Source organism: Mauremys reevesii, linkage group 6, assembly GCF_016161935.1.
Source record: "Mauremys reevesii isolate NIE-2019 linkage group 6, ASM1616193v1, whole genome shotgun sequence".
Lineage (NCBI taxonomy): Eukaryota > Metazoa > Chordata > Testudines > Geoemydidae > Mauremys > Mauremys reevesii.
Window position 1 is genome coordinate 81,952,227 of NC_052628.1, and position 21,415 is coordinate 81,973,641.

The following is a 21,415-nucleotide window of genomic DNA, read 5'->3' on the forward strand; positions in this document are numbered from 1 at the left end:
ATAACATTTAATTGTTTCATGTTTAAAGTTTCATTTTGAGATAAGTGAGAGCCTTTTGCATCTCTTCACAGGGCTTACCAATTATATTCTGCCTATAGATGAATAGAAAGGCTTTATCTAAATGGTTTAGAGAAAGGAGAATTGTATACTAGAGTGGGAATGTTTAAATGTATCTCAGCCACAATCATAGGGTTCTGAAGAAGTTATGCCATGTTGTTTATAAAATTATCTGCCTTTTAGTGGCTGATTCACTTTTTAGTATTGCTATCCTAACCTTTATGGTATGAATGACAAGTTGTTCTTTTCTCCTCTTTTTCTTTCACCTTCTCTCATCCTCTCCCCTACCTACACATCCCAACTGAATTCTCTTCCATTATGCGACTTCTGTTTCTCACTGAACAATTTTTCAGATTAACCAGAATGAAAGGATGCAGTTCGTTCTGTCTTCAGGTACAGAATTCAATGCAATCAAATCCCTTGTTCTTGGCAAGATTTTAGGTAAGTAGAACACCACACATTTTTTTCTGAAACATGGATCAAAATGTCATCATGCCACATAAAAAATAATAGCCCTAATCTTATTGAGAGACATTCATTGTCTTAGATTTAATTAGGCAGTGAGTGACAATCAAGGTAGAAACTTCAGTCTTGTCAAAGTGCACATATAATCATGGGTAAGTGCTTCCTATGAGATGAGCAAGTGGATTCCATTAAAAATAATTTCACACTTATCTCTCTCATTTTGCAATCAAGCATAATGAAACATGGCATTTTTCTTACACTCTTGGAAAACGAAATCATGATCAAATCATATGTATAAACCCAGGATTAATCAGTAATTAGTTGATGTGTCAGAGACTCTTCCTTCAGTTTGATTTTGAACAATGCAGCTAGGGTTAAGGTGTTGTAAGCGAAAATGTCCAGTGTTTTTTTTAAATTGATTAAGTTATGGAGAGTGACCAAGTCATTCATCCAGTAGTGACATGTTAATAGCTGTCTGTTATTTTTCTCTGTAATAAAGTTCTAGATGGAATTTACCTAACCCCCGTAGCCATTCTTATTATCCCTGTCAGTTTAATTAAAGAAGCTAGGAAGGATCATAACCATTCTCAAAGACAATCTTTTTATAATATTATTTGTTATGAGACCAGATTGACAAAGCAAGGGGTGGGAGTGGGAAGAATTTGAAGGGAATGCTATTTCCTTTGATAGTAAAGCAGTTAGAATACTGAATGTTGTTATATCTCATTATCATGAGATGTTTAGTTTTATATATGTCTTGCTCTTCCAGCAATTTTTGACACAATATGGAAACAGAACTGTTTAGTAAATAACACCACTTTGACCTTTTTAATTGTTTTGTGTTTAACTCAAAATATCCATCCTCCCATATTTAGAAGCTCATTTTTTTAGAAATTAATGTTGAAATGTATCTATTTGCTTAAAATATCATTGTGTGGGATGCAAGTATGGCTGATCCTAAATCTAGAAACTTGTGACTTTTAACAGATAAGGAATTGAGTTTTCACCTCAGATTGCTATATTACTTTGAGGGAATTCTGCACCAAAAAAAATTTAAATAAAATACACCTAAAAATAAAATTTCTGCACACAATATTTTAAAATTTTGCCAATTTTATTTGTCAAAAAATCAATGTGGATGCTCCAGCATGGCAGTGGAGAGCACAGGCCACTGGCTGCATGGAGGTGGGAGATCACCCTCCCCTGGAACAGGGACTCAGCAGCGAGGCTGCACGCGACTCTGACACAGCACAAGGGCTGGGCCTGCCCTCGAAACACCCTGGGCTCAGTCCTAAGTTCCAGGTGTAGCAGGGATGAGTAGGTAGGTAACACAGCAGGATCCAAGTGTGGAGGAGCTTAGTGTGGGGGGTGGGGGATCCAGGTGTGGGGTGAGAGGGTTCTCTTAGGGTTGCCAACTTTGGTTGGACAAATTCTTGGAGATGTCATCACATGACATAATCTTTGATTAAAGATCAATCTTTAATTCCTGGAGACTCCAGGACAATCTTGGAGGGTTGGCAACCTGAGGTTCTATGTAGGGCAGTCTGTGTGCAGGCAGCTCATTGCGGATCTGGATGCACGGGGGCTCATTTGGGGGTTCTGAGTGCAGGGGTAATGGGACTCTGCAGGGGGGTCCAGGTGGAGGTAGTTGGGGCTCAGCATGGGGGGTCTGGGTGTGGGGGGATCAGCAGGGTAGTACAGATGCAGGCGGGGGCGTTCATTAGAGTGGGAGTTCAATGGGCCTGCTTAACGGGGGAGCTTCAACTGCTGAGGGGATGCCACAACCTGACTCCCACTCTCCCCATTCCTCTACCCCATTTTCTTCCTCATCGCATCCACTGCCCCATCTCCTCCCCTTCCTGTCCCCACTGTCCCCTGCCGCCACATCCCTCTCCCCTCACTCCCACATCCCGCTCTCCCTGCCCTATCCCATCCCCCGTCATTCTCCACTGTCTCTTCCCCACATACCACCCCCGCTCCTTTTGCCCTGCCGCATGCGGGCACTCACCCTTGTACAGAAAACAGGATGGTGCCCAGCACACACAGAAGGGGTGCAAGATTGGCACTAGGATCCAGGAGGCAATGTGCAGCTACCAAGTCAGTGAGCCCAGCAGCACCCTCCCCACTCGGGCAGCTCTGCACTCACAGAATAAGGGGGTAGAGGTACATGACCTCACATGTTCCCCCATGCCTCTGTTTGCCTTCTCCCCCATCTATACCCATGGGCACCTCCAGCCCTTCCCACCTCCATGATTTGCCTCTCTGCTGACTTCTCTGGACTGGAAATGATGTGCCCGCACTGCTGGGGAAGGGTGCATGACCACTCTTGCAGCTTGCCTTTGCTTCCCTGCAAAAAATGATGAGGAAGCAAAGAAATCTGCTTAAGACATGAATTCTGCGCACACACTGTGGTGCAGAATTCCCCCACGAATAGTATATGGGATATATTTACTTTATATTCCTTCTGTAGGTATCGGAACACTTGCTGTGTTTTATACATTACCTCCCCATAAACAGAAGTTTTAAAAAGTTATTCTTAACACAGTTTTACAAGGCTTAGTTTAAAGGTATTTTACTGCCTAGTGTCTAATGTGCTCCTTGTGGTACAGTACATCTGGGAATAACACCACAGCTTTGGTAAATAAGTATTTCTGGAATAGTAATAGGTCCAGAAATACTGTCTGAGAATGAAGATGGAACACAAACAATAACTTTCACTGAGAGATAGAGCCTGGATGTCAAAATGTCCATTCTGCCATTGGACTGGTGTGGTAAGCTTGGAAATAATTATTTGTCTACAGACATGTATTCAGAGGTTATCATAGCTAAAAGCTTTACATACATTAAAGGCATTGTGAAAGCTGCAATCAGTTCCCCTCATCCTCTTGGGATAAATGAGGTCTTAATTTGTTAACACTATTAGTTCTCTGCTCTCCCCTAGGTTTAATTTTGGACTGTATTGATTCTGGTGGACTAAACTGATTTTATACTAGCTTCAGGTTGGCCATAAATCCTGCATTGTAATGTGTTGATATAGAGAGACAGAATTAAGGTGGCTGCTGTTGTCATATATTTTTTTAAAGATAGATTGTTCAGGATAATCCTTACATAAAACCACATAGACTAACAATAGTATTTGTGGATGCCTTCATTCAGAATTATTTGATTTTGACATCACTTATGTGATTAATTTAATAAGCTTGTGTGAAAGATAATTAATCTAAGCATACTAATACCCATAGTGATAATTAGTGTTGACCAATATATGCTGGCAAGTGCATACATCATATTAATAATATCATTATCTGCACCATTAAGCACAAATAATATAATAGTTTTATAGGCCAAATGTACTATACGCCTGTTCTGCTATTGTAAGTATCCCATAACACCTTGCATTAGCTAAAGTAAGTTTTGGCATATAGGAAACATCTCAAGATATGTTCATTATCTGTCTTAGTACAAGACTGAAGTCTTCATGGACCAGTACCTGGAATGCTAGTATCCAAAACTAAGTAAGGGAAGGAACAGAACAAGTTCCGGGAACTGAGACAATTGATGGGTTTGATTTTAGAGACATGTAAAGAGACGTGTAACTTGTAAAATCATCATATAAACAATACCAGCTGAAATGTGTAATTTTGGGAGCAAGCTTTCTGTGTAAGGTGAATGTAACATCGCTGCACAGGACACCTCCCTGGAGACACACTAAACTTTTTTCCTGTGCTGTATTATTATTAGCTTAGAGCAGTAAAACTCAAAATGCAGGAATGTTTTTGAGCAGCAAGCACAAAAGAGGCATGAGCACTCTGAAAGTATCATCTATGTGGAAGACAGCATTAACAGAAATATACAGTAGGAGATAAAAATGCAGGAAATAGATTCCACTTTAAAAACAGCGACAGGATGAATAATCATCACATCTGAATCATTACTTAAGTCTTTGAAAAGTAGTAATTTCTCAGTGCCAAACATACACTTCAGTTGCAAAGTAATGATAGTATCATAGTGCCACCATTCAGGTACAGGAATTAAGGATTTGACAGCTTTTCCATTATAAAACCTCATATTCAGGAGTTGATCATTTATTTGCAGAAATCAGTTTGATGTTAAAGCATGGGACATAAATTCTAGTGGAAGTAACAATCTATTTTGATCAAATTTTGAAATCAAGGGACAGATTCTATCATTCAGCCAACCTGCATTTGGTTCAGGACCAGAGATGGGGAATTCTTTCGTTTTCTAGTGGCTTTGAATCACCATTGTGCTAAGCACTGTACAAATATAGAACAAAAAACACAGTCCTTGCCCCAAAGAGTTTATAGTCTAAGTACAAGACAAGATACAACAAATGGATACAGACAGACTGATGGGGAAGTACAAGTTAACAATGAGACAATATTCATTAGCATGATAGTCTGTGGGCTCAGCACACCAGCACCCTAAGTATTGTTGAGGGTTTTTTAGGCATCAGAGCAAAGGAGACTTTAGAGAAGGGTTTTGATCGTGGATAATGAGTTAGTTTTGTGAACATTTATGGGGAGATCTTCCCAAATGTAAGGGACAGCATGGGAGAAAGCACGATGGTGCTTGTTAGAAAATTTAACAAGTGGGAAATGGAGGCTGGCATCATGGACCAATCATAGGTTGGTGCTGATCTTTCAGATCTGAATGAGAGATGAGAGATAGAATGGGGCTAGACCGTAAAGGTCCTTGAAAATGAAGACAAATAGCTTCTAGAGGAGAGGAGCCAATGGAGGGATGCAAACAGAGGGGTGACAGTGCCCAAGGGACAGGCTAGGAGAATGATCTTTGCAGCAGTATTCTGAATGGATCTGAGCAAGGCAAGATTGCATATGTTAAGGCCAGAGAGAAGGATATTGCAGTAATCAAAATGGAGATTGAGAGATTAGAGGATACATGTGAATGCATATGAAAGGCTGTATCTTAGAGAGGTACTCAGAAAGAAGCAATAAGATTTAGATGTAGCCTGGATGTGAGGAAATAGTGGCAGGTGCAAGATGAAGATGACATCCAGGTTAAGGGCCTTGGCGACAGGCAGGATGGTGGTGTTGTACCCAGTGATTAAGGAGGTAGCAAGGAGGGCTGTGGGTGGGCGAGGAGCGTAACTATTAGGATCGCCCTATTTTAGGCACATTGAGCTTGAGCTGACAGTTTATATGCACAAGGAGATATTAGGCAGACCAACATTTTGGTTTGGACAGGAGACAGATCTGGAGCAAAGAGGTAGATCTGTGAGTCATCAGCATAGAGATGGTAGTTGAATTGCATTTGCAGATGAGATTACCTAGAGAAAAGGCATAGAGGGAGAAGAGAAGGGGACCAAAGAAATCCCTGCAGAAAGCTGGTGGGTGCATAGAAGGACTCTCCATGGGACACACAAAAGGAGTGATTACAGAGGGAGCAGGAGAACAGTCATGGAAGCCAAGGGATGATATGATTTCACAAAGATCATTTACAGTGGTGTCAAAGGCAGCTGACAGGTCAAGAAGGATGAGGCTGAAGTACTGGTTCTGAACATTAGCTAGGATGAGGTCATTAGAGACTTTGGTTAGAGTAGTTTCAATAACAGACAAGGGTCAGAATTTGGAATGTGAGGGTCTCGGCATGAACTGCAGGTCAGGAACTCCATGGAGAACTTGTCGACAGTACATTCAATAATCTTAGATGAAAGGGGGAAGAGAGTTGGAGTGGTAGTTGCAGAGACAAGAGGAGTCAAGGGTGTGTTTTTATTTTGTTTCTTATGAGAGAGCCTAGTGCATGCTTGTATTGCAAGGGGAAAAAGCCAGAGGACAGTGAGAGATTTAAGAGAAGAATAAGGGAAGGATTCAAGCTCTTAATAAAATCAGCCTGTTAAAACCATGGTGTTTGTATTCGCCTATACAAATGCTGCAGTGAAACAACTGCTAATCAATAGTTGCTTAAAAAATCCTACTCCTGTCCACCAGCCCTGCACTGCTGTTTAAAACCGCAGTAGAGTGGCATTTAAAGGCTGTTTTTTTAAAAAAAAACACAAAAACCTGTTATGGCAAAAATTTGCCATTTTCACATAATTGGAATTCAATGTGTCTCTGCAGTGAGTATGTAGTACCCAATTTTACTATGCATCTCTGAATCACTGGTAAAATATGTTCTGAGTCTGCTATATAGCTGCCCGTCGTTTATTGTAGGTGTCGTCCAGAGAGTTCACATGGGAGATATTTTAAACTCTTATTATTTCACCAGATTTTTTTATTTATTTTAGTCAGCAAAGGCACACATGCAACAAATGAACAATACAGGATACTTATCTGGGGAAAAGTTTCTACAAACTTGTAGTACCGGATGTAAACCTAACTATTCAGGAATTTAGCCAAGATGTGTCAGTTTAAGGGAAATTCTATGGCAGAATATTTATTTGCTATGTTTTAATTTAATCTTATTATTTCTAGTACTTGCATGAGGGTGGGAAGTAACAACTTTTGAAATAAAGCCATGTAACTATTTGTTACTCTCTTCGCTTTGGCATTTAGATTGTTAATTAAAGCAGCAAGAAATTTCATGAAATATCATATTGTTTCCTGTTTTCCCTACTGATAATTTTTGTCAGAAGTAAACATGTTTTACTCTTGTAACTAGATAAGAAAGAGGGCTCTGGAATTGTTGTAGGCACAGAAAAGTGATTATGCAATGAAAGAATATTAAATTGAGCATCCTCACAGCAACTACTTATCAGTAATAAATAATACAAATATTTTTAACTTTCTAATACTTCTGTTCCAGCAGAATAGTTGGCCAGTATACTCCACCCACTTTGCAATATTTAGTAACACTACATTACTATTGTATTTAAATGATTTCACCAGAACCTTATATTAGTTATTCTATATATTCTGTTATTGTCATGTTTTCAAAATTTCACAGTGTAAATGTAAATATCTATGTTACAGACATGCAGCCAGATGTACCCCCTGCAGACACAGAAATATATCCACTCATGCTAGTGGATCAATGCTGACTGTTTAGACCACAGTTTCATATGAGGATATAATAGTTGTGTCAGCAAAAATGTGCATGTAGCCATTGTGCCCACAAAACTATGTACAAATGCAGAATTTTGTACAAGTGTGCAGGGCCAGCTCCAAGTTTTTTGCCACCCCAAGCAAAAAAAATTTCCTGCACTCCGCCCCTTTCCCGCCCCATTCCAACCCCTTCCCCAAATCCCCAGCCCCGCCTCCTCCCCCAGGCGCGCCACATTTCTCCTCCTCTACCTGGGAGGGAGGGGGGAGAAGAGGAGTGGCAGCATGCTCGGGGGAGGAGGCGGAGGTGAGCTGGAGGGGGGAGCGGTTCCTCTGCCCCCACCCCAGGGTTACTTCCTGCGGCCCTCCCTGCACCCCCCACCGCCACAGCTCACCTCTGCTCCACCTGCTCCCCTGAGCGCAGCACCGCCGCCGCTCCGCTTCTCCCCCATCCCTCCCAGGCTTGCCGCAAAACAGCCGATTTGTGCGACAAGCGTGGGAGGGAGGGGGGAGAAGCGGAGTGGTGGCACGCTCATGGGGAGCAGGTGGCAATGGAGCAGAGGTGAGCTTTGGGGGTGGAGCGGTTCCTCTGCCTCCTCCCCCCCAGGGTTACTTCCTGCGGCCCTCCCCGTGCCCCCCACCGCTGCAGCTCACTTCCGCTCAGGGCCGGATCCTGACTTTTTGCACCCCTAGCAAAAAAAAAAAAAAAAGCCACAGAGTGCCGCCCCTTGGAAAGTGCCGCCCCAAGCACCTGCTTGGAGCGCTGGTGCCTAGAGCTGGCCCTGCAAGTGTGTTTTTAATGCACCATTTAAATGTAGCTCTGAATGTCAAAAATGAATAGTGTTTCTGTTTTGCTAAGTGACAGTCATGAAAGTCTAGACAGACTGTAAAAAGTCAAGCAAATAAAATAATTCAACATAAAATTACATTTGACAGGAATTTGAAACCTGTGAAACTTTGATTATCATCATCATAGTTGGAAATTGTGCAGGAGAGAGGTCAAACAGAAGTCTCTTGATTGCACTAGTTCCTTTTTTAAAGTGTTCTCTTAAGATTTGTGTGTCTGCTAACCTTCTGCACTCCATTGAGGACAGATAGATGTGGCAGAATTCAAAACAAGCTCTTTGTAGAAGGAGGTAGTGTAGGTGGGATAACTTTATCTTTATTTTATGAATCATCTCAAAATACACTTAGCAAATGAGCTGAAATGCTGGTATAAAATACCTACGTGAAAAGTGCAGAGCTACAGTGTACCACAAAACTAATTCCCCCCTCCCCGCGCAACATTATTTTCGACAACATGCCATTACTACAAATGGTCAGGAAAGTCTAGACTTCAGATATGTTATTTTGTTTAGGAGAGTAAATGAGTGAAATTCACACACAAGGATTATTAAATATCCAAATCTGTTTCTATTTAGAAAAGTACATTGGCTGCCTAGCACCAAATGATTTATAATGGCAAAGGATGTCAGGTTTTCTATCCTACTCAGTTAGACAAAGGGTTTCTCCTTCATGCGCATCTTGGGACAATCGTTGTCCCCTCTCCAGCTTAAAGGGCTTCTCTTCTCTCGAGCTGCTCAACTTCATTGGTAAGGGTATATTCCCATGGTTCTGATGGGGCTGTGCTGACACCGCCCCAAACCTATTAAAGAGCACATAGCAGTGAGGCAAATTCACCCATTTTAGCAGCTCTAGGCATGACTTTTGGCTGTTTCCCATCATTTGCCATACCAGCAGTGCAGCTCCAATGTTAGTATGATGGGAACACTAGTGTAGACCAGCTACTGGCCATTTAACCACCATGTTCTTTAGATGAGTCTCTACTGGAGGTGGTTAATTTTATCACACTTTTATAGAATCTGTCATTTGAAATGAGCAAGCAGTGTCCTGCTCAGGTCCCAGTAATGTTTAAAAATTTCTTTTGAATTAAGCAGAAAGTGTCTGATGAAGGTGTTAAGTTTTATATTTTGCCAGCTCCTATCCAGGTTTTCATTTCACATGGTAAGACTGAGTTGGTCATCCCCTTCACCACATAGCAACAAACTAATGTACAGGTATTTACTGATATAATGGTAACAACTTCCAGCACTGTAAAGGTTATGAGCTAATTTCTGTGCTTAGACTGAGCATACGTACTATCAACTTTGTAATACACCTCTACCTCAATATAACGCTGTCCTTGGGAGGCAAAATATCTTACCACATTATAGGTGAAACCACGTTATATCGAACTTGCTTTGATCCACCGGAGTGTGCAGCCCCACCTCCCTGGAGTGCTGCTTTACTGTGTTATATCCGAATTTGTGTTATATCGGGTCACATTATATCAGGGTAGAGATGTATTTGGTAATGTAGAGGCTGTGACTGCATGATTTAACTTGGACAGAGCTCAGAAACTTATTTTCTGTAAGCATATCTTTGGGGCAGTTAATATTATGGGTTACCCATAATTCGTTCTTTAAATTAAATTTGCCAGCACAGATGAGTTCTATCCACATTCCAGAGTGGAATGCTGGGTGGTGAGTAGACAAAGGGCTTTGAAAGGGCAATACTTTTTATGAAGGTAACCGAAAAGGCAGTTAGTAGTTTGGTTTTTTTTCCCTTTAGTGAAGCAGGACAGGTATCATGTTTAACAGGTACACTAGATTGGACCAATATTCATTTTTAACATTTCACAAGCAAGGCATCTGTATGAGTTCTCAGTATCTGAGGTCTGCAGATGACAGATATGCCGATGATGGAAAGGAGTAGTGAATCTGTAGAAATAATATGATCTAATAATGTACATAGTTATGAGTAATAGCATAGTATAATATGTATTTTTCATGAATGTGCTTTATTTCTTTGCAGAATGAAAGAGGGATACATTTTAATTTAAATATTTTAGTTGCATTTGAATCTTTTTGCTTTGCAACTTACTATAGTGAGTTAACTGCATGTCCCTCAGCAGACTAGCAACTGTCATCCATTAAAAAAAAAAGTTGAATGTATCTGGCTGTCTTTTCATTAAAGACAGACAAGAAAGAAATTCAGCAAATCTACATCTGTTGTTGTAGCATAAATATAGTCAGAGGAATTCAGATTCATTATTTAATTATTCTTCTTTCACTTTATTTTGTACATTTGTACTATGATTGTGTTTTTTTCTCTTTTGATTGACAGAAAGTAATGATATAGATCAGGACACAATGAAGGCAAACTCTCAGGGGTTTATTGGATGTCTCTCTTCAGTGCAGTTCAACCACTTTGCTCCTTTGAAGGCTGCATTGCACCATACCAGCTCAGCACCAGTCATTGTAAAGGGACGCTTCACTGCATCTAACTGCGGTACTTCAACTGGAGCTGACTCAACATCAAGTGAAACAACCCATTCATTTGCAGGTATCATATGGCTATTACTTGTTTTGCCCTCTACAACACAAGAAGAGTTCTCAGAACTTCATTCGTTTCTGTCTTTTTTATGTGGGTATACATGACGGGTAGATTGAAAATGTGCTCTGTTCTGTCTTCTCTTCCATTTTTCTAGCCTCTGTCATTTCCTCTTAATGTTTTCACTTTCCTGTTCACCTCCACATAGTGTGATTTACAACACTGAGCTTTAGAACCATGTAGACCCACACTAACTTCACAGTTCCATACTGTGTGTGAACCATAACCATATATAAATATCTTGAGAATCCTCCTTTCTACTTGTCTGTCATTTTCCTTTTTTTTTCTGTTGCAGATCATTCTGGACCAATAGATGAGGGAGAACCCTTAGCTAATGCAATCCGAAGTGACTCTGCAATTATTGGAGGTAATAGGGACTATAAAGGCTTCACTGGAACCATTTTTTAAATTAACTTTGAATCCTTCAATGCTAAAGTGAAGTCATTGGAACTTTTGGGTGCACAAGGAAAACAGTATCAAATTAAAAGAAGCTCTGTTTTACTTCAAAGTGTTAGGTGCTGAGTGAAAAAGTCAAAATGATGTTTTAAAAATATCTGGAACTCTTGTCTACTTATTACATTGGCTTATGTAGTGACAGTTTATATAAATATTTGAATACTCTATTGATGCACAGCATCTTAAGAACAGTTTACTAAGCTGCTTAATGCAAGTATCTATGATATGGATACCTACTTGGATACCCTTGGGCGTACAGCATATTTTCAAGGAAAGAGCATTTTTATGGCTTTTTGGCTTTTACAATGATTTACTTTTGCCAGTGGAGCATGTTCAAAGTGAGGAAACCCTTTGTTAAATAGATCTCAGCAGCACAGCTTTCGTCTTGCCTTTATGCTTGAGAAAATGGAGGATTTGCATGGCTTAAATGCCTGTTGTACCCCAAGGCAGGTTTCATTTTGGTTTGCCATTTAGTACAAGACGCTCATGGATTGAGTGCCATTTGCACTGATTTTCAGTGTTTCAAAAAAGTTAGAAAATAAAATCCACATTAAGATGTTAAAAATATAGTTAGTGTTGATCATAGTATTGTTTTTCTTGCTTCTCCTTACAATTTCTGCTGATCTACCTTACTGCTTTTTCAGGAAAATCGTATATAGTTCTTGTTTAAGCACTTTTTAAGAAAATCTGTTTTTATTAATGGTTCTGCAGTGGGAGAATCATACACAATTTAATCACTCAACATGAAATAAAATGGCACTTATCTTGTGTAAGTTTCATTTTATTTTATTCAAGGTGTACATTATATTGTCAATAGAAAACCTTGAAATTGAATGCTACGGATTTGGAGTCAGCAAATCCAGGTTTTGTTCCTGGCTCTTGCAGACTTCTTAGAACTTTTGAACTGAGCTGCTAGAAAGCCTAACAATTTTCTCTCTTCAGGAGGATAAGCTTCAGAGAAGTCAAGCAAGTCTGATAATGTGAGTCTGGGGACAAAATACTCTCAGTAGAATTTCGGTTTCCACAAATGGTGCTGGAACAAATATATGACAGTGACATTCCTTTAAATAGCTATCCTGTGAGACTTTTCTGATGGTATTTTTTTTTTAACTTGGAAGAGGAGAGATGAAAGGAACTTCTCTTTGGTCCTGAATATGGTTTTTCTGCTATATCATTCAGTGATTCAATTTCAGTTAGTGACTTGAACAGAAAAAAGAGAGTCCATCATTTGTCTTCTCTGGTTAAATTCTGAATATGTTTCTTTTGCAAGGGCCTTAAGAGCCTGAACATACAAAGTACAAAATTTAGTGGAATAAAACTACCAAATCTTCCCACCAAGTATAAGGGATTTATAACAACAGAATCTGCAGTCACATATAGAACAACTGAAATGATGGCATCCTCTACCCAATATGGCAGATGATTAATGATATATTGTCCACACAAGTCACTTCCTTAAAACCACTAAAACAACAGTTGATCAAAGGTTGCCTGCTTAAATGGTAGTGCTAAAGTCTGCAATTTTAGGGCAAATTCTGGAATATTTTTGGTTAACAACGTTGAATACAGAAGGTTGATGGTACATTTACTTTTGTTACTAATGTTTGGGAGAGCTAAGAAATGTCCTGAAATTACATTAGAATTGTATTAGAAATGTCCTGAAATTATATGTAGTGTCCTGAAATGAATGGATACTTTTATATATGGTAAAGGTATGAAAAGAAAAGTATGAGGTTAGTATTATTGGTACCAGGTTCAATGAATAGTAATCAGATCTGAGGACTTCTCAACCAAAAATTCTAGAAAATAATATAGATACTTCTGCTTATGGCTTTAGGACCTGATCCAACTACAGTACTTTTAAGATTAATAGAAAGACTCGTTGATTTGACTGGGGTTTGGACCAAGCCATACAAAATATTTCTTTCTTTTACAATGTGTTATACATATTTTACCAAACACTTTGTATAGCATGGACATGCACAGTTCAGTCACTTCATCAGCCTTGACTCTGCCTTGTAATAATGACATGCAGTAACCAAAGGATTATGGTTAAGGTCTCATAGTGTTTGCAGTCCCAGATTAAATCAAATTGATTTTATAGATAATATCTTTTTTTCCCACATTTTTTTCTCACAGTACACTACTGAGCAGAGTTAAGGTTATTTGGATTTCTTAATTATGCATTTCCATGTCTGAACATGTTTGAATTTCTTTTAAATTAATCCTTAACTTTGAATTTCCTAGGTTTATAATGCCTGTTTTGTGAATAACCGCAACATCCCTGTAATGTTTTTCACCCTTAAATTAAATTGGTACTGTCAACCTTAATTAGATTTATGTTGTACGTAGCATGTTATACATATATTTGTCACAAACTTGAGAGGGTTGTAGAACTATCCTCTATTCTGGTATTTAGTCATTCATTTGTCAAAATTTCCTTGTAAATCAGGAAGACTATTCAGTACCAAACTATTCTGTCTTCTCATAGGAGAAAATTAGCTTCACTCCCACAAAGTGTGAAAAATAATGGCCTATGGGTGTGAAGACGAGTGGGCTGAGGGGGTGAAATCCAACATTTAACCCAGGGCTGGACCCTCTATGACCCCTACTCAAGGCTATAGGGCCACCACTCTAGCCAAAGGGGCCACTAGGTAAAAGCGAATTCCATAACCCCCTCACCTAGGTCGTCTGTGGCCCACTCCATTATCAACCTTCATTCCCCTTTTTTGTGGGAAGTGAGAAGTATGCAGACATATTTGTACAGCCTCATGCAGGACCCTATGGTACAATAAAGTCATGATTAAGAAATGTGTGTTCTCCTTTGTGCCATGGATGAATTCCACCCACAGATAATTTCTGTCAATGGGAATTTCAATTATTTTGGTGTCACTGAGTAACATTTATTTGAGGAAAAAAAATGCTACTTATGGGCTCAGCCCTGCAAGGAAAGATTGATTCAGACAAAAACGGATTGAGAACCCTCTCTACCAAAGGGCCCCTCCAGCAAACCAAAGTGTCGTCCCAATCAAAAGTGCTTCTGAATCAAGCACTTTTCCTAGGTTAATTTGTTAGACAAACTAATCAGATTGGGGGGCAATTATAAAGTCCAATCATCGTGGTATCGAGGCATTTGAGGAGTCTTATGCACACAGTTTAATTTTTCATTCTAGTGAATACAAATTTGTGATTATTATGATACTGAAATGGAATTGTCTCAGCCAATCAGATTTTTTAAGTTATGCTATTCCTTCCGTTCTGATTGGTTCTGGGTGTCTGGTTTATCTAGTCTTTGTAATTTTCTCAGTAATTATATGTTATTCTAATATTCTGTCAATCAGAGTGCAGATAATTTTATTGTAAGCGTCAGAAAACCAAAAAATCAATAATTCACACAGCTCTAGTGTACACACAGTTTTTGTGCTGCTTTAGTTATATCCGTTAAACCCCTAATACTAATATAAACACCTTGCTACAGGTATAATTGCATTAACACATAAGAAATTGTACCATCTTAATGCTATTGCTTTAGAAAATTGTGCATAGATAAGCCCTCAGAGTATGTATGTGCTGTTACAGTAAAACAAAACAGTGTACATCCTGGTGTATCTTAATAAAGTCCAGATCATACAGTCAGTCTGCACTCAAAACATCAGTGAGATTTCTATAGAGAGAGAAAAATTGCACAATAAGGTCCTTGTAACTTAATATAAAATGAAGCATTCTGAAGATGGTAGATTTTTATGAGATGATGACAAATGGCCAAATCCTTGCTTTTATTTTAGAACGGATGCATTGTTTTCATTTACACTACGTGGTTGATATGGAACTGTAAGCATTTCTCTTTTTCTTGCCCTACTCTGTTACAGGAACTGTACTATAAATCTTTGGTGCTGGCAGCTTTAATTCTATCTGCCCAATCTATTTAGTCTCCTATATGGTGACCATCACCATGGTATCTGAGTGCTTCCCCAAATTATAAGCATACAAAGATATTTCTCTCACCCTTTCTTTTTCCTCCATTCAGCAGGCTCTGGATTACTGGATTATTGTTATGATGGTTGGTGTGGTGGTGGTGTGGTGGCAAAACTAAATCAAAAACATCTGAAGAAGTGACAAAGCCAATGCTATCCATGGAGCCACAAATATTCCTGTTCATTCAGGGACCAGGCATGCACACACCTCACCCATCACACACAGTGACACAATCCTGATTACAGGAAGGAAAAGAACCCCACGTTTTTTCCACTTAGGGGCCCAAAGAACATATGGTCAGCCTTTTTTTCAATCAAGCATGTCTTGATTATTATGACAAACATCTAATAGTAGACTATAATGATACAGTATAGATGTAGGGCTTGATTCAGAGTAGGGAGCGTAAGTTAGGGCTGTGAACACTTGCCCACTGCAACTTGTGCTTCCAAGGGAAACTGCATATGAATGGGGATTTGCTTCTAAGAGGTGAGGGCAGGTATTGGTACTGGCACCATCATATCTGGGGATGGGAAGCATTATACTCTGGCTAGATGTCATAAAAGGATGTCCAAGAGAGGTATTGAATTAGCACTTCTTCTGAATGCTCCTCACTCCTTACATTTTCTGGCCAGGCCTGTTCATTTGTGGGCTGCACCAGTTTGCTCTGAAGTTCTAGTTTCATTGGGAGTTTCAGGGGGATTGTTGTCATACTTCCATTTCCCATCTTGGGGGTCCCACCACATTGGTTCTACAGCACACACTGGTTGAACCTGAGCTATGAACCTCACTTATTATTTGTCTAGTATATCTGATCAATTTTCTCTCCTCCTCTCTCCTCCATAGGTGTGATAGCAGTTGTGATATTCATCCTGCTTTGCATCACTGCCATAGCTGTACGCATTTATAAAAAAAAAAGCGTATATAAAAAAAATGAGGCAAAAGGATCAGAAAATGAGGACAGTGCCGAGACTGCCCTGAAATGTGAGCTCAGCATGCAAAATACAGTCAACGAAAATCAAAAGGAATACTTCTTCTGATTGGCATTTATGATTTAATTTAATATAATAATGTGACTGTCTGACTTTCTTGCTAAGCCAGGGGCTCTCAATGGACAAAAAAGCTCTTGCACTCAAAGTAAATGCAATGGATTTGAGACCTATTATACTGCATATGTTCAGTCTCAGTGATTGCTATAGGAGGCCTCTTTAAATTACATGCATTCCTTAGCTATTATACCGTAAATGCATTTTATGTAACAGTGAATTAGATATTGTAACCAATTTCATTGTTGGTAGTTTCCGACTGTTCTGATGTGACCTTCTACAACTGAATTTTAACGTGAATGCTGAATATGGTATTTAAGTGGGAGAATTGTTAAGCTATTGCCTCCATCCAGCTCTTTAAAATCTGTGATTCAGGCATTTTGTTCAAGGTCAAAGTTGAACTGTAACATTTACTTGAGAAACTCTGCTATGTTGCTTTATAGTGATTCCCAGTGACTTCCTGATATTGAATCCCTTTGGCCAATGTCAACTTCTACTCGTGAGCCATCAAGCCAGATACCCAAAACTAAACAAAACCCTTATTTATTTTTCTGTGTGAAATGACCAATGATGTCATTAACAGATCAGTTTCTAACCTGGCTGTGGAGAATGGGGTAATTGGATCCATTTGGCCCTTTTTATTCAATTGGACACACTGGCAATCTTTAGCTACTGAATTTAATTTTGGAGTTTGCAGTTCTATCAGGGTGCAGGCTGAAGTGTGCACAAAGTGTGGCAGTAAATTATACAAGCTCTTTCATCACGTGTTTGGCAGTGGATCGCAGCAAGTTACCACATTATTTGCATAATCCAGCACCCTCTGAATGCTGCTTATTTGTAAAGATGAGTAAAATATCATTCACTTATTGATTATCATTAATAATAACAGCAGAAGGTGAACAAATAGAGTACCTGGGCTGGTAAATTTTGGAAATTGGAAATTTATCAATGCAGCCTAAATGTAATTGTCTCCCTTCACTACAAAAGGTATGCTCTCTGAAAGCAGCAGAGATATGATCTTTCAAGTCCCAAGGTTAATTTGTATAAAATAAAGGAAATCAGTTTCTCTTTTTGATCCTGGTAAGATAAGACATTTTAAAAATAGCACACTTCCTGATCCTCTAATTATCTTGCACTGCACTCCATAATAATACCTAATAATACCTCAGTGAGATATTACAGTAAATTATAATAACTTCCCTTTAAAGACAAACATATAGAATCATTAGGACAAAATTTCAAAAGTCTGGCCTCTAAGCCTGAGCCATTCTGGAACATGAGCTTTTCTGGATCTACTAAGCATTGTGGGTCTAAAACCTGGATTTAAGAATGCAAAGATCATTTCTGTCTGAAAAGATAGGGATGGGATTTTAGAAATTACTCCGTGCTGACCTAACTCTGCTTTCATTGAAGCCAATGGTAGTCCCACTGAGTCAATGGGAATACGGTTAGTTCGACTCTGAACACTTTTGAAAATCCCACCCTAGACATCCAAATACATTATCTGAGCACAAAAGTCTGAGGCAGTTGGCCAAAAACGTGCATGTGTAAAATTGCTTTACAGAAATGATGGGTGTAAATTTAGAGGTTGAGTTGAGGTCTTTTTGAAAATATGCTCCTTTAGTTTTCTTTTCCTTCCTCACTTTTATTGATTCCTCACTGTAGTCCCACAGTCCCTTTACAGCTCCTCTTCATGTCTAGGTGTACATTTCTCCCCTTCTTGTTGACACTGGGAGCCTTTTCAATCACACATCCCTTAGGCTGGGGCACACAGTCTCCTTCTGTTCCTCTTCTTTACTCAGTGCTGAGTTTTTCCTACATTTCCTGGGTCATAACCATTAAACATTGTTTTATTGCAATTGCATCTAGTTTGGTTTAAACTCAAACCTGTTCTTTAAAGAGGGAAGCACCTTGTCCCTCTTTAAAGCCCTGAGCCAAAGCGTATTGAATTCAATGGGCATCTTTCCATTGCCTTCACTGGGCTTTGGATCAAATCCCTCTTTCACTAATGATTCTGCCAATATTTTCCCTCCTCCATAGCAGTGATATAAATGTCCCACCCTCCTCTATTCATTATGTGCAATTGCTATTCCAAATAAACACTTGATGTAAGAACCCCATTTAAACTACCTATACCTTTACCAGTCAAGGGTGCAACAGTGACCATATGGGACAGGACTGAACTCTTTGTGATATTGGGGATCTTAATGTGTTGGATGCTGCCGCCACAAAGAAATATGTCATTGAATTATAAAAGAGACACTCTACTTTGTGGGCACTTCCCACATACTTTTCAGATTGTAATAGGAACCCAAAGTGTATCCACACCAGGACAAGTTGGAAATATACAAATTTAACATTCCAGTTACCTGCTGTTTCTTCCTCCATTTGTTTGTTTTAACTTTGTTTTTGAGTGTCAAAATGGAAAGAAAAACTTCTTTTTTTCACTTTCTGTCAAGAGAATGATTGTATTCTTTCATTATTCATTGATGGGTGTGGGTTTTTTTTTAAAGGCAACAGGAAGGCCATAGCTCCGTAAAGACCCATTTTGCAAAATAATTAAATATGAAAAAAAAATCCCAGTGTGAATGACACACTATGTTTAAGAACTTTTATGGCATTTTACTGTGTGAAGAAAAAAATGGGTGGGGGTTGTTGAATACACATCCACACATTTGTAGCATACAGTAATTGCATCTCTCAGAAGGAATAAATGCCCATTTTCCGCCATAGAAAGACTGATCATATATTCATAGATGGAGTCTGGTATATACAGGTTCAGAGTCAATGAAACAACATTATCCACTATTTGCTGCCTTCTTATGGGTACAACAAAATGGTGGCACCAAAGTGCACTGATACATTGTACACCATTGTGCTGTCCCTTCCTTGACCCTCTTATCCCAATGTGTAATCTTTTGCCTCCCTCTGTTAATAAAACAATTTTTAAAATAAAGTGAGGAAAATATTTTTAAAAATTTGTATAAAAAAGTTTAAAACTTAGGACAATATACTATTCTCTCTTCTTTTTTTTTTCTTAAAGCAGTAAAAAAAGTAGAAGTGCATATAACATTCTGGTGAGTGTGGTTATTTATAAAAATGCTGTGCATTGTAGACCTAGTATAGCATGTCTACTATGCACTGACCCATTTCCATGGCAAATACTCTCCTCTTTAAGTTGTATAGAGAGTAAACAGTGGCATGAAACCTGAGGAAATTTGTAATGCTTTGTGTGGGCTAAGGCTGCATAAGGGCTGCAATTATTTATACATCCTATATTTAGTCAATCATTGTAAAATAATAATTGTTTTTAATTCATCTTCAAACAAACACTTCTGTTGGTGCATTGCCCAAGCCTGTGTAACATACTAAATGCAGTGAAAGCGCGCTACAAACATTTAATGAGAAACATGTCATACAGCCCAAAAATTAACACTGATGTTAATATTTACTTATGAATTGTGGCACAGGATGAACAAAATAATTATTACAGCTCAACAAGTGACTTTGGAAATAAAATGCATTAACTTGAGAAAACTTGGGAAGGTCACATATTCATATTGAAGCTGTAACCATGCAGAGCTATGCAGTGCCACATTGTATTATCAGCAAAATGTGTCGTCTTGTTTGCAACAGAAAAATAATTTAATTCACAAAACTCCATGTTGCGAAAACATGACTCTCTGGGGTGTAGTTGCAGAGCATGCAAAATGCCACATAATTGAAGTGATCAGAATTTTATTAATCAGGCCCTAATTCTGCAGCACAAATGAATCCCTGGAGCTTCTGATCATTTAATGAGATTGAGCACTATTAGGCAGAAAAACTGAAGAAATCAGTATTAAATAAAAGGATAAAATTGTATAAAGGCAAACTGACAGCACAAGGAACAAGCATCAGAATATGACAGAGGTATTTATGGTGCAAGATCTGCTATTTAACCCTGCTTGTTTGCCCCAGTCCAGTTCTGGAGGGACTATGGCCTAGATCCTCAAAGGTATTTAGACACTAAAGGAGAGACAGTTAGGTGCCTGTGTACCTTTCAGGATCTGGGCTTGTGTGACTTCTCAGCCCTTTTAGTGTTTTTATCTCACTGCTTCAATTGCCAAAGAAAGGAACCAACTGGTGCTACTTATGGTGGTAGTTTGGGGGAACTGAAATGAAACCATGACCTCATTTCATATAAGTTGCTAGGTCCATTCTCCTTGACCTGTGATTAAATTCTGCCCTCAGCTATTCTTGTACATATGCATTGCTTTAAATGAGATTGAATTGGGGATAACCAAGGATAGAGTTCTGGCCCACAGTCTCTACTGATCTAGGCAGAATATGAACCCATGGCCTAAGGGTGAAAAGGCTCCATTTCTGTATGAGAGTCTCCTGTTCCATCTAGTCAGATCCAAGGCTCTACACCAGCCCTAATACTTTACACAATGATTGGAAAGAGTGAAATGATGGACAGTCCAGTGTGTAATGTAGTGGGAAATAGTCCACATTCTTGCAATATTTTGGACAAACAAGCAATTAAAAATGCAGTGGATTGTGTATATGTATCTACTTCAAGCATAGTTCTATTAAACAATCAACCGTGTATTTGGGGGGGTGGGGGGGAGTACTGCATCTCCAGCCTTCCCTTCAGAAGATTGTTTTGCAGATGAAGTGAGGCAGTGGGCTTTACTGAAAGCCCCTAAAATCCTGCATGAGGGGAAAGAAGAAGCCAACCAAATTCCCCTTAAATTCCAGGGGGAATATGGAGGAATCAGTGGCTGTTGTGTCAGACTCCAAGCACCCAGCAGCAACCATGGGAGACTGAGTACTGGTCAGGCTATATTTTCAGATTTGAATACAAACATCTGTGTGCCACAATACTCACTGCAACCTATCATTTGAATCCTCTAACTATTCTGATGTGATACCCACTATGGAAGACATGAATATACAATTTTGTACCCCCCCACCACATTATTT

General features: G+C 39.1%; 1 protein-coding gene across 2 annotated transcripts in view; it reads left to right on the forward strand.

The window, feature by feature from the left end:
- The window catches only part of CNTNAP4 (contactin associated protein family member 4), a 444,291-nt gene extending 424,846 nt beyond the window's left edge, over nt 1–19,445 (forward strand). For both annotated transcript variants that reach the window (XM_039545275.1, XM_039545276.1), the window contains 4 exons: nt 411–498; nt 10,707–10,925; nt 11,269–11,340; nt 16,248–19,445. In XM_039545275.1, coding sequence (XP_039401209.1) covers nt 411–498; nt 10,707–10,925; nt 11,269–11,340; nt 16,248–16,441 — 573 coding nt within the window. In that variant the 3' untranslated portion in view covers nt 16,442–19,445. The remainder of the gene's footprint in view (nt 1–410; nt 499–10,706; nt 10,926–11,268; nt 11,341–16,247) is intronic.
- The last annotated feature ends 1,970 nt before the right edge of the window (nt 19,446–21,415 follow it).